Genomic DNA, 12754 nt, shown 5'->3' with positions numbered 1-12754 from the left:
TTGTATAAATGTTTTTTGCTAGAAACATAAAATTCAGGATGTGAACATCTCCATTTCTTGGACATCTGTAAGAAAGGGAGGTTTTTTTGCACCCTTCTTATCTGTTTCATGAAGGCAGAGATGAGTAGACAGAAAGAGCATATTGTGAGGAAAAGTCCTGGGGGAAGAAAAAAAGTAGTTTGAGGTTTGTTTTTTAAGTAAGAGGAAATTGTAGAAAGGTGGTGGGGTTGGCCTGATGTAAACATACCTGAGATTCCTTATTTCTGAATTACAATGTAAATACTGTTGCTGGAATTGCATCAAACCAATGTGATGTTGACTCTTTCCTTGTTCTGTTTCCTAGATCCAGTAACACCTTTTTTCCTTACTTCTAAAAGTTGCTAAGCTTTCTCTTGATTTGAAGACACTGCTGGTGAGTACACTGGATCTATCTTAATTAAGACAATATCTGTTTTGTTACTGTCTTAATCAGGGATATGTAACTGCAGCAATAATTACAGCTATAAAGATAGCAGTATTTGCAAGATGAGACAAGTTTCCCCTGGTGGGAGTGGATCATGGATAACTTAACTACAAATTCACTTTTCCTTGATACCCTCTAATGGGAAAGTGAGCTGTTTTCTATGTGTTTCCCTTTCTGTCTCAAGAGAAGCACTGAGGACACTCTTTTATTTTTTTTCTTTTAAGAAGAACCAACTGACCAAAAAACTCTTTAAAAAACAAATACCAATGACAATCAAAACAACATCAAACCAAACTAATAACCCCCAGAAAACAACAACAAACCAACCAAACAAAAAAACCACCCTTAGTGCATCTACCAGGAATGGCCAGCAAAAACAACATAGGCAGAGTGTGGCCTAAACACCCCTGGCAACCACAGGATGAGCCAGAGACTAAAGTCTTCTGTCCATGTAACGGCAGAGGTGATAGAAAAACACAAATTTTTGCATTCTGTCTTAAGTCTTGGCTGTGTAGTCCTTTCAGTAGCAGCTTACGACTTAATGGCTCTGAGAATTTTCAAAGTGTCTGCTCATTTTTAGGTGCTATAATGTTTAGCATCCTGCTTCAAGTACACTGTGAGGTGGATGCTCAGTGCTTATTATTTATTAGGCCTCTTTAAAGTATCTCGAGCACCCAGAGAGATAGGGTTACTCAAATTAATGAGTTTGTTGGAGATTTTAAAAATACTTTTTTTTAAAAGCCATCACTGAGGCTGTTTCCTAGGACTTATGCAGGCAAAAGTCTATACTAGGTATGAAGACACTGGTTATATTGAAAAGGAAGCAGTATTCTTTAACACTTTGAAGAGGAGAATGTGGAAGCTGAAAAGCCATCTGCTTTCTGGAATTGTTCGTGTGCCTGGAGAGCTGATTTTTAAAGGCAGAAGTAGTGTGGAAGAACTGTTAATTGCTGTTGAAAAAAATCATAGTAGTTTACTTAACAGAGCCTTCTCTACTAGCTTGCAGCTCTCATAAAAAATTTGGCCTATACAAAATGCGTGTAACTGCCTACGTATACATTCCTTGTCCAGTCTAGTGACGATGGCTCTAAGCAGTTCCCTTTTACTTACATAGAAGTGGGGTAGGACTGAACACATACTACATATATTACATCTGGGTTAAAGAGAAGGAGCTGCCAGTTGAGGTGAACTTCTTAAATCGCAATTACTGGATGATTCACCTTCTCTACTCAGATTCTATAAAAGTCCATGCAGCGACACAAGCTGAAAAGCTGTGTAGAATCGCATGTAAAAGTGCTCCTTTTTGATCCTGATCACAGTGAATTTAGCAGTCTGTCAGCTGAGCAGTCGTAACAGTCTGTGAAATAGTCTGAGATTTCATTAAAGCATGAACTCAATGGTGTTACCTCCACGTAAGTGTGTAAGGCAAAGAAAGTGCCAGAGAGTTACTGTCTACCAGCAGTAGCATACAAATTTATTAACCTGGCACAAGTCAACTGTAGTCAGTCTTGTGTCCATAAACTTGTACCTACCAGTTTTTTTATTTTTTAATTTTTATTTTCAATTGCAGGAAACAAGTTGTGTGGGCAACCATGGGCTGCCGGGATGTTCATGCAGCGACTGTACTGGCCTTCCTCAGTGGAACAGCCTCAGTAGCTGGACTCCTCGCAGCAGTTCTGCTTCCAAACTGGAGGCAAATGAGACTGTACACATTCAACAAGAATGAGAGGAACGTGACCGTTTACACTGGACTCTGGATTAAGTGTGCACGCTTTGATGGGAGCAGAGACTGCGTGATATACGACCCACAGTGGTACACTGCTGTCGATCAACTGGATTTGCGTGTTCTTCAGTTTGCCCTTCCACTGAGTATGTTCACTGCTGTCTCAGCGCTGTTTCTCTGCATGATTGGCATGTGTAACACAGCCTTTGTATCCAGCGTGCCAAACATCAAATTGGCCAAATGCCTCGTGAACAGTGCAGGCTGCCATCTCGTGGCTGGCCTCTTGTTCCTGCTCGCATGTGCCATTTGTCTGACTCCGTCAATCTGGGTCATTTTTTATAACAATTATCTGAACAGAAAATATGAGCCTGTCTTTAGCTTTGACATCTCTGTATTTATTGCCATTGCCAGTGCTGGCGGTCTGTTTTTCACTTCCATTCTGCTGTTTCTGTGGTACTGTGCATGTAAGAGCCTACCTTCTCCTTTCTGGCAGCCCCTCTATTCACACGCCCCTAGCATGCATAGCTATGCCTCTCAGCCCTATTCTGCACGCTCTCGCCTCTCTGCCATAGAAATTGACATTCCTGTTGTGTCACATGCATCTTAAGAAGACAAAGTCTTGGAAGCCAAGTTCTTGTGCTCATTCAAACGGTTAAAATTGCAGGCTTGATTCTCTCTGCTGTCTTGCACTGAACATAATCAATTGTAAGGTCAAGTTTCCCAAGGTGCAAAGCAATGGAGACCTGAGTTCAGCAAGTCTGTTGGTGTTCTCATGTGTTACTTCCTGACCAACTTTTTCTTTTTTCCTTTTTTTACTCTGAGCTCACTACAGACAAAATTGCTGCTAATGCTGGGACAGTGCACTAACAATAGTATCTGTTCATCCTCCTGCTTACTGAGATCAAAGCAGGTTTGAGCCTCTTTGCTTTTAGATAAGCTCTTATTAGATTCTGATCCCATTGTTAGAGCTACGTAGGTGGACCCTTGCACCCATGCGTTATCCAAATGCAGGCAGCGTAACTGGGTGTAGGGGGTACACTGAGTTTCTTGTTCATCTAGATATGCATATTTTAAGTTGTGATGTCTGAAAAGGGTATTTGGCAGACTAATTCAGTTCTGTAGCACTCTTCTTTGTTTTCCACTGCACGCACAAAAAGCTGCCTGCTTAGGAACTTCTGCAATAGAATTAGTGTCAAATTACCCTTTATTTTCAAAGTAGCTATCGGAAAAAATAAAACTGATTTAACGAATAATATTTTTTGTACTGTAATACCATTTTGTGATTTACTGGAGGCTAGAATTTGTGAATTATTTCTAGCCTGTATTTTAATAAGTTTGTGAATTCACTAGATGTGTTTTGTGATTAAAACAAAACCCACTTGTATTTAAAAATTCTGTTTAGAAGCTTGAATATTTTATTTGAAAGCCATCTCAAAGATGGATTTTTCAAGTAGGCTTTAAAGTATTATCCAGTTCTGGAGAGGAATGTCACTCACTGCAAAATGGATTAGGAAAGCCATGAAGAATTCTGAAGGTTATGAAAGACTCTTCTGGAACACTGTACACAAGCTATAACATCTCTCTAGGAAGTGAGTTATAACCCTGGGGAGGAGAGATTTTAAAATATCTAGGTTGTTGGGGTTTTTTTAATGTATATACAAGTAACAATGAACTTGTGTATTTTTCAGAGTTGACCTTTATGGTTGTTGGACTTTTCATGCTGTAGCTTATTTAATTACTGATGAAGACTTAACCTTTTCAGCCTTACTCTTCAACACCTTTCAAGTTGACCTGTTTTAAAATGTAGTTATTTCCTATGCTGTCTCCTTACAACTGGAGAGAGCTTCTTATTCCTATTTTCTGTAAGAAGAGGTTTTGAATAACTTGTGAGCTTCCCCTTGTAGCTCTACAAGGATGAGGAAGGATTATAAATTCCCAAACTGAGGCATTTTAAAATTTTTTTCCTTCTAAAATGCCAAGCAGGTTAGCCCTAAGGATGGAAGCTTTTAAATTACTTGGAATTTGATGACAGTGAATTGAAGAGTGTTACAATTACACAAGTATTTGATTTGCTCAGATTTTGGCAAATTGAGATCTTGTGTCTAAGATGTCATTCCGGTAAGGAAAGTTATTTTGGTTCTGGAGATTAGTGTATATTTGTATTTCATTAATGCCAGAACAAATTTGCTTTGCTAAAAAAAAACAAATAGAGTTCTTTAATTTCAGTTCTGCAAACTCATGCAAGGTCCTGAAAATCAGTTGATTTCCTTTTCCATGCATTAGAAATAGGAACAGATGCTGCACTGGGCAAACCTTGTTCTGTTACAATTTGTGCAATAAACAGTATATTGAGAGGAATTATTTTGTCTTCAGTAGTAGGCCTCGGACTTCAGTGGACTAACTGAGGAAGCAGATCTCTTGTCATAAATTCCCAGTGTAGTCAGTAAAGTGGCAGGCCTTTCACAGCGCTTGATTAACTTGCAGTTTAAGGAATTAACACTGTAGGTGATAAAGAATACTTAACAAAAGAGAAAGTTACAGGAATTTAATATCCTCTGAGGTTTACAAGGTATGATGTTAGATGAAGTATCTTCTTTTAATCAGAACATGACTTGCATTGGATTAGAACATGTATAACGACATGCAAGCCAACTTTTTTAATTCAAAATTGAACTTTGCTTTACAGTTAACTCTGGTTGTCCAACTTTAGCTACTGTTGCTGTTTAAGCTGCCCATATCCTTAGATGCTTTGTCAAGTCAAAGCAAAGGGGCCAATGGTTTGTAATTCTATATCAGCGTGCTTCCTGTCACTCGTGCGTCTTTTTCTGTGCCTTGCTTATGTTATGAGTTGGCCAGTAAATGTTAGTTTACAGTCAGCATCTGCTATGCTTTTGAGCATGGATTTACAGAACATTTTCATAATTTTGGAGGGAGGATGAATACATCTCTGAGTGACCTTAAAAGATGCTGAGTCTTCAACATCAGAGCAAGAAAGGCAGCCTGGCAAACTGATGTTTTCCATGGAGACTAAATGCAGCCAGTGTTTTCTTCTGTACGCTTTAAACAGCAGATGTCTCTGATGCTCTTTTGTATTCTTTGATTTTTATGCACTAAACTTTCAGTCAGTATTTGCTGCTGCCTAAGCTGATAACTTGTTGCTTTGAAAATCGTCTTTCCAAAAGCCTGAGATGGATCTGAGTTACAAAAAGGGATCCAAAAGTTAGTGGATTCCAGTGTAGGTTTCAGTTAAGGTCATCTTTAGCAAAAAACTGTTGCATCATGTTGTATCACTGAAGCACGGCTGGATTTCTTTCAACAGTGCTGTTAATGTGAGTTTCTGCTGGATCCTAAGTGAAATTAACTGGAAGTGCTGTGCTTTATTTCTCCTTTGCAGATAGAGGTAGCCAACCTGTGACACTTGAGCCAAGTGCCTCTCTGGCATTTCTCCTTAGCAGGTTACCATTGTGCCCAGCGGCAGGGCTGGGGAGTGAGAGGCCCCCCTACATTTGGGGAGAGGGATGCATGTATCTGCCAGGGAACAGCCGCTGTGGAGCATTTAACACCCCTGCCTCTGACCAGCTACTCCTCCTTGGGCACTGCTGTGTGCAGGACAGGCTCTCTGGGGCTTCCACACAGGAAGATTTTAATTTGTGGCTCATGCAGTCAAAGGTTGGGTGCTCTGGGATTATGAGAGTCAGTATTTTTTTTCAAGTAATTCCTGTCCAACTTCTTAAGTTGTGTTTAATTAGTGTTGGTTCTTTTTATGTGAAACAGAAGATATGTATTTTTATGTATTTTTAATAAAACACTCTCATACAGATGCAGTTTATTTTGATTAATTTTGTGGAAAACAGTAACTGCTAGAATATGAAAGACTTTATCTGTTTTGATATTGATCACCAGACTTGCCAGACTGTTTCAGATCCCTCAAGATGTCTTAAAATGTTGTGTATATTGCATTTTAACTCCCTAATTTTATAGGACTCCTGCTTTAAACAAAACAAAACACTCAACCAAAATCCAACCCTTCTGCCACCTTCTGAAAGCCTGACTGTTATTTATAATTTTCCTTTATTTTTACTGTAAGCTAGTCCTAAGGAGATCTGGGGTTCCTTTTTCCTCTAAAAGGAGGAGGGTGATTTTCTTTAATCTAGATTATTCACTTTCTCTGCCTGTGGCCCAGATGCGAGCTAGAGTCCAGGATCTGGTTCAGCCCCACAGCAGAGCCAGGGTATCAGTGTGACATGGAAAAGAGTGCAGTCCTCACCCCGCACCCAAAGCCCTGTCTCTTCCCTGTGCCAGTTCTGCTGCTTGCTCAGCCATCTCTCACCCAGCACAATTTACAAACCCAGCTGAAAAGTTCTGCGTTGGGTTACTTTTCTCCTGGATTGGTAAGATTTGTATTGTTAGTGGCACATTGGCTGTGCTCTTTGCTGGAGAATATGCCACTGCCTTACATGTGAAATTTGTTTGGGCATCCCAGGGACTTGTGGCAGTCCAATGTGACAGTAATGGTCACTGATGCTTCGTCTCTGTTGTGTGCTGCTCCTGGCAACTACAGCTCGGCAGTATTACGGCCACTCAGTACCAAGCCTTTCCCCATTGTTACAGAACAAAATACAAACCCTTTGAGCATTAAAAATGCTGATGCCACAGTGCAAGTTCACAAAACAATCTGGATTATTTATGTGTGTCCTGGTTTTGGCTGAGATAGAGTTAATTTTCTTCCTAGTAGCTGGTTTAGTGTTGTGTTTTGGATTTAGTATGAGAATCATGTTCATCACACACTGATGTCTTTGGTGTTGCTGAGCAGTGCTTACACTTAGTCATGGACTTCTCAGACTGCTCTGCCAGAGGAGGCTGGGGGTGCACAAGAAGCTGGGAAGCAACACAGCTAGGACAGCTGACCCAGGTAACCATTACATGTGATGGAGCCCTGCTTTCCTGGAGAGGGCTGAACACCTGCCTGCCAATGGGAAGTAGTGACTTCCTTGGTTTGTTTTGCTTGCATGAGCAGCTTTTGCTTTAACTGTTACACTGTCTTTATCTCAACCCATGAATTTTCTCACTTTTACCCTTCTGATTCTCTCCTCAGTCCCGCTGGGAAGAGTGAGCAATTGGCTCCGTGGTGCTTAGTTGCCAGCTGGGTTCAACCACAGCAATGCAGAGTAGAATGAGACTTGCTGGTAGGTCCTCTGTAGGTTTCTAGCATTCTAAACTGGGGATCTAGTCAGTTGGGTTTTTCATCTGTTTGGAGAAGCAGTGTTTATATGAGAACAATTCTCATGGAGCAGGCACAGTATAAAGCAGTTGTTGCCAGTAGTACAACTCACTTGAGGGGCTGGAAAAATTATTTTGTATTCTCTGCTTCTGTGGGCTCATTTCCTCCTTTGCTGTCACTTTCAGACAGGCCTCCTGTCTCTGAGAGCTGCTAGTTGGGTGTTGACATAAATAATGTGATGCAGAGAACTTGATTTCTCTCAAAACATGGGAGTGACTCACTTTTTTAAAAATTAAAATTCCTAAAAAAACTACCCCATGTATTTGTGCTCATTGAAAACAACTCTCTTTGCAGATTTTCCTGTTTTATTTCACAGGATTTGTGTTCATGTGTGTGATTCAGCAGGTATGTAATGTTACTTACCTCTTCCCATATCTACTAAGCAGGCACATAACACACCTTAGACACAGCATAAGCTTTTCTGTATGTTTTTTTTGTTCCACTGCTGCATCAGCATTCATCAGGCTGGATACAGAGAAGTCTTATCAAAGGGTAAGATGGTGGTTTCTGATTTCAAAACTGCTTTTTATCTATGTTCAGAACAGTCAGTTTGCTCATTCAGGTATTAGCTGCTAGGGGTGGGGGCTTTGTCTTTTGGGTGTAGCAGCTGCAAAGAGATGTAAACTCTCAGCATGGGGCAGTGGAAATTGTGGTGAGCTGGAGAGTATGAGTGCTTAAGGCTGCTTTGAGGAGACAGACTAGAAAGCTGGACTGCACGGGCAGGGTGGTTGTCCTAGTTTGTGTTCTAATGAAGAGAAAAATATGCAATTAAAGCTCTAAGTATTTGCATAAGCTTCACTTGGCTCCAAAGACTCCCAGAATATGATAAGCAAACATTGACAACACAGTGGATGAGTACTGCCCGTGCGGTACGTGTCCTTCGGAACCACAGATGTTGACCCAACTGCTTCTTGTAGATGGGCATCACATTTGCGAGCCTCCAGTCAACTGGGACCTCCTTGATCAGAAGGCCTTAAGAATACAAGCCCAGTCATTCAAAAAAATACTTGCTTTTCTGTTCTTCCTTAGGCTTGCAGGGCACGCACCTGCAGATCTGACCTGCCATCTGCAATGCTGACTGAGGGCTGTTGACCTCCACAACTGCAGAGGTGAGGCCATTTCCCTTGCAAGTAATTGGGAGTGAAAGAGCTGGCTCTGCAAACTTGGTGACACATAGGCAGCCACAACACATGAGGTTTCTGGCACTGCACCTTAGCGAATACTGAGGTGCTGCTGGGGCTTTTAGCAGCTCTTTTGTCAGCTGATGCTGGATTGCAGAATTCATCATTCATGATGGCACATTAGTTCCAGTTACTTTGCATGTACACTTTCAGACACCACGTGGCTGCACCTTAATTAGCCAAGGAGTTATGAGAACCTTGAGAACCATTAATTGTAGTGGCTGATGCCTACATGCCTCACTTGAGAAGTCACCTGAGAGCTGTAATTCTCTCAGGCTCTCAGCACTAATCTGCTTATAGCTCCTGTAGATCTTGAACACTGGGCAGGAAAGAATTTGCTTGGACTAGATTTCACTACTCATGCTAAGATGCAAACACATCATAGAGACTTTTTATTTTAAAACACAGGAAAATAACTCAGAAAGGTCTTGTTAGATAGGTAACATGAAAACAATGTAATTTTATGAAATATGCCTCTGAGCTGCACGTGTATGCACACTGAAGTACAAAAAACTCTGCAGCTTATAGGTTTGACACTCAAGTTAGCTAAGTAAATTACCATTTCTTGAGAAGAAAGGTTGCCTTTGACAGTTTCTGTCCCTAGAAAATTGTCCTTTTCTTCTAAGACCCTTTCTATGCACCACAGCTGTCTCTTTTTTCTGGGCAGCTCTATTCCTGAAAGAATTCCAGGCTCTTCTCCCTGCTTTCCTACACTGGGCAGGGCAAGTCAGTTCTCAGCGTCTAGATTTCCACAGCTGCCTTCCAGTAGGCATCTTTTAAAAGACAGTGTCTCAGGTGACACTTTTTTTTTTTTTCTTCTTAAGGGTATCAGGCATGTGGGTCTGTAGAAGCTTCCATATGGTCTGCGATATCACAGGACATATCACTATGTGTGTCATATCACAATGTCATGTCGCTATGACTGGATTTGCTTGAATGCTATTGCAAGTTAGCAAACTAAAAACTTCCTGGGTTGGTCCTGGAAACTATTTTTTCTCCCAGCTATTTTTAAAATGTTTTGCATTTTATTTTATTGAAAATCATCTGCTGTAGCAATTCAACATTTTTTTTTTTTGTTTATTTCTGTTTTGTGTCTCTTGCTGGATAAGTACATAACTGTGACTAAACATAAGAAGGGAGAATGTAGCAGAAGGCAGGACTTCCTTTTCCATTGGCACAGGCATGGAGGAGAACACCAGAAATTTGGACATCAGGTTTGAGTTGAAATTTCCCATTGGGTGTATGATCCAGCAGTAAACAAATCTGTCAGTGACTGTTTAGAAAGGAACGGTCTGTAAATCAAAGCAAGGATTTGATCAGAGTTGTTCTGAAAATGTCTGGTGTGTAAAAGCAGACATTTGTAAACTCCTGAATTCTCAACACCAGGGATCCATACCACAAGCAAGGAGATTCAGGTAGGATGCTGTTTTCACTGAAACATTCGTAATGCTACTACTTTCTGATCCAGTAGTTGTCTGCTATGGATAACACAGGTGAGTCTATATTGTGAAACTTAGTAACGTGGTAATCAACACTAACTTCTTTCTATCTGAACTTCTTCAAAGAAGCAAGACGTAAGTAATTGCTACAGTCAGGGTTCTAGGTTAAATAATTCTGGGATGTGTATGGGAATGATACATTCCTAATTTTAAGTATGGAAATTTTATATCACACATGAAAGAAGAATAGAAAGGATTCTTCTTCTGCAATGATGTAGAACTGGTATTGCATGAAACTCCTGGAAAATAACTCGATACAGATACAATTTTTTCTTAATTAGCCTGAATTAAGGCAATGCAGAGGGGAAGACAGATCAAAGCTGCAGCACGATGTTTTGGTATCAGGATTCTTGAATTACTTCAGTTGATGGAAGGAGCAAATTATATTAGCACTTTATATTGAAAACAATCAGAACAGAGATATGAGATACCAGTGCTAAAGTCTTGTCAAAGCTATACAGCATTCTGAACCAAATCCAAGTCTGCAGCAGGGGGAAGAAAAGCTGAAGTGCTGACTAGCCAGGAAATAACACAGCGTCAAGAAAAAAATCCAGTGTCCAACTGAAACATTATGTTAAGTCATATGATACAGATTATGAAATGCCAAGAGAAAATCTGCCCCCCTCACAGTTTAGAAAATGGACTAAATAAAAGTAGCTGTGTGGGTAAATACTTTTCCCACACTTTGGCATTAAATTGTTAGCTGATCTTTATTCATTTTAACAAAATCAAACTTTCAGAAGTCAGGTAAGGCCTGGGAATTAGCAGCCCAGGGATGTTTTCTGTCAGTTTGTTAAGCCAATAGCTTCAATCAAGTGGAGTTATTCATTGCTGGAATGCAACTGGACCCTTCTTTTGCTGAGCTGATCCATTTTGTGACTCTCCTGTTTACCCCAACTGACTGTACCTCTGCAATATCTCTCTTGCCCCAGCTATGACTGAGGAGACTTAATATGACAAAGCCAATGATAAACACAAAACATGCAATTCAGTCTCATTACATTAATTCATTCTAGGGAAACAAAGCAGACCTTGGAAACAGATTTCTCTAGAGAGCACTACAATTTTAAACAGCAGAAAGCAAAATAGCTATGTTCCCAGGGAAAGTCTGTGCCCCATTTTAAACCACAAGACAAAAAGCAGCTCACATGAAATTATGAGTTGCCTATCTTCTTTCACAGCTGGATGGATGCTGTTCAGCTCAGTTTTCAGTTACAGAGTTGCGGTGGCAGGAGCTGTGGAATTTAAGTTTTATGTAAGACATATGGATGAAAGTCAAGTTGTCCTTTAGATATAATTGTGGTATAGCTGGGTCTTAGGGAAATCCCGTTGTGCTAACTTAGCGAACTAAACTCATTAACTCCCTGGGTGGTCCAGGAACTTCTTCCTGCACAGGAGAGACACCCAGCTGAGCAAAGACATGGGGATAGACCCAGCCGCTCACCACCTCCACAACAAAGGATTTGACTGATTCTTGCAGGAGATCTTCAGGTGAGGATTTCAGACAGTCCTGAGGATTCCTCCCAGGCAGCTCTTGCTGTGCTAAAATTAATTTCTATGCCAAAATGTATCATTTAGTATCCTGGGTGCAGAATCTGGCCCTTCCAGAGACTCCTGGTGGTTCCCGCTGCAAAACTGACGAGACTTCACGCAGATACCATGCTTGTAAATGGAACTGCTCCTTTAGATGCAGAAATGGTCACGTGGGACAGGTTTTTTTATGTAGTTAATACAGCAAGATGCTTTAGTTTAAAATTATCTACAGCAATGGATAATGCATGCGCTGAAGTAGCCATGCGGCATGAGGGACCAGCTGGGGTGTGAGAACTGAGCAGAGAAGTGATATGGGGAGCCTCGTCTCATCCAGCGACTCAGTCACTACTCAGACTGCAGCCAACTGAGAGAGCTGGACAACAGCCTATGCCAAGTTCCCAATCATTATTTTTCTAAAACAAATACTTTGTCCATTTTTTGTACAACACTGCTCAACCAAAAAACAAATCAGCCCTTCCATGCAAGAAATGCTGCATTTAACAATTAGTCTTTGTCTAGGGAAGCCCAACTAAATTAGTTAGTCCTGCTAGAAGTGATTCTGACACAGCAGAGAGGGAACAGTCCTGGAGGGTCCTGGAGTGTGTGGAAGATAACTTCCTGACGCAGCTGGTGAAGAAGCCCACAAGGGAAGGTGCCCTGCTGGACCTGGTGTTTGCTAATAGAGAAGGTCTTGTAGGGGATGTAATGGTTGGAGGCTGTCTTGCGCATAGTGATCAAGAAATGATAGAATTTTCAGTCCTTGGAGAGGCTAGGAGGGGGGCTAACAGAACTGCCACTTCGGACTTCTGGTGGGCAGACTTTGGCCTGTTTAGGGACTTGGTTGGCAGAATCCCTTGGGAGGCAGTTCTGAAAGGCAAAGGAGTCCAGGAAGGCTGGACACTCCTCAAGAAGGAAGTCTTAACCCATCTGAGGAACGCTAAAAGGCGCAGGAACGGGCCGTCCCCGTGAGTCGGAAATCAAGCCGGTGGGGAAGAAGACTGGCCTGGCTGAACAGGGAGCTCTGGCTGGAGCTCAGGATAAAGAAAAGAGAGTTTATGATCTTTGGAAGAAGGG

General features: G+C 41.2%; 1 protein-coding gene across 1 annotated transcript; it reads left to right on the top strand.

The window, feature by feature from the left end:
* The first annotated feature begins 2055 nt into the window (after positions 1-2055).
* On the top strand, positions 2056-2793 carry CLDN12 (claudin 12). The gene has a single exon (XM_010193876.1). It carries the CDS (start codon positions 2056-2058, stop codon positions 2791-2793), a length of 738 nt encoding a protein of 245 aa, XP_010192178.1.
* Positions 2794-12754: the final 9961 nt, after the last annotated feature.

This window comes from Mesitornis unicolor, unplaced genomic scaffold, assembly GCF_000695765.1.
Source record: "Mesitornis unicolor isolate BGI_N332 unplaced genomic scaffold, ASM69576v1 scaffold14271, whole genome shotgun sequence".
NCBI lineage: Eukaryota > Metazoa > Chordata > Aves > Mesitornithiformes > Mesitornithidae > Mesitornis > Mesitornis unicolor.
The sequence above is the reverse complement of the archived record's forward strand: the minus strand, read 5'-3'. Positions and strand labels throughout refer to the sequence as shown.

Bases quoted from the DNA above. Each gene is read 5' to 3' on its own strand.
- CLDN12 (XM_010193876.1), top strand. From the start codon at position 2,056: ATGGGCTGCCGGGATGTTCATGCAGCGACTGTACTGGCCTTCCTCAGT.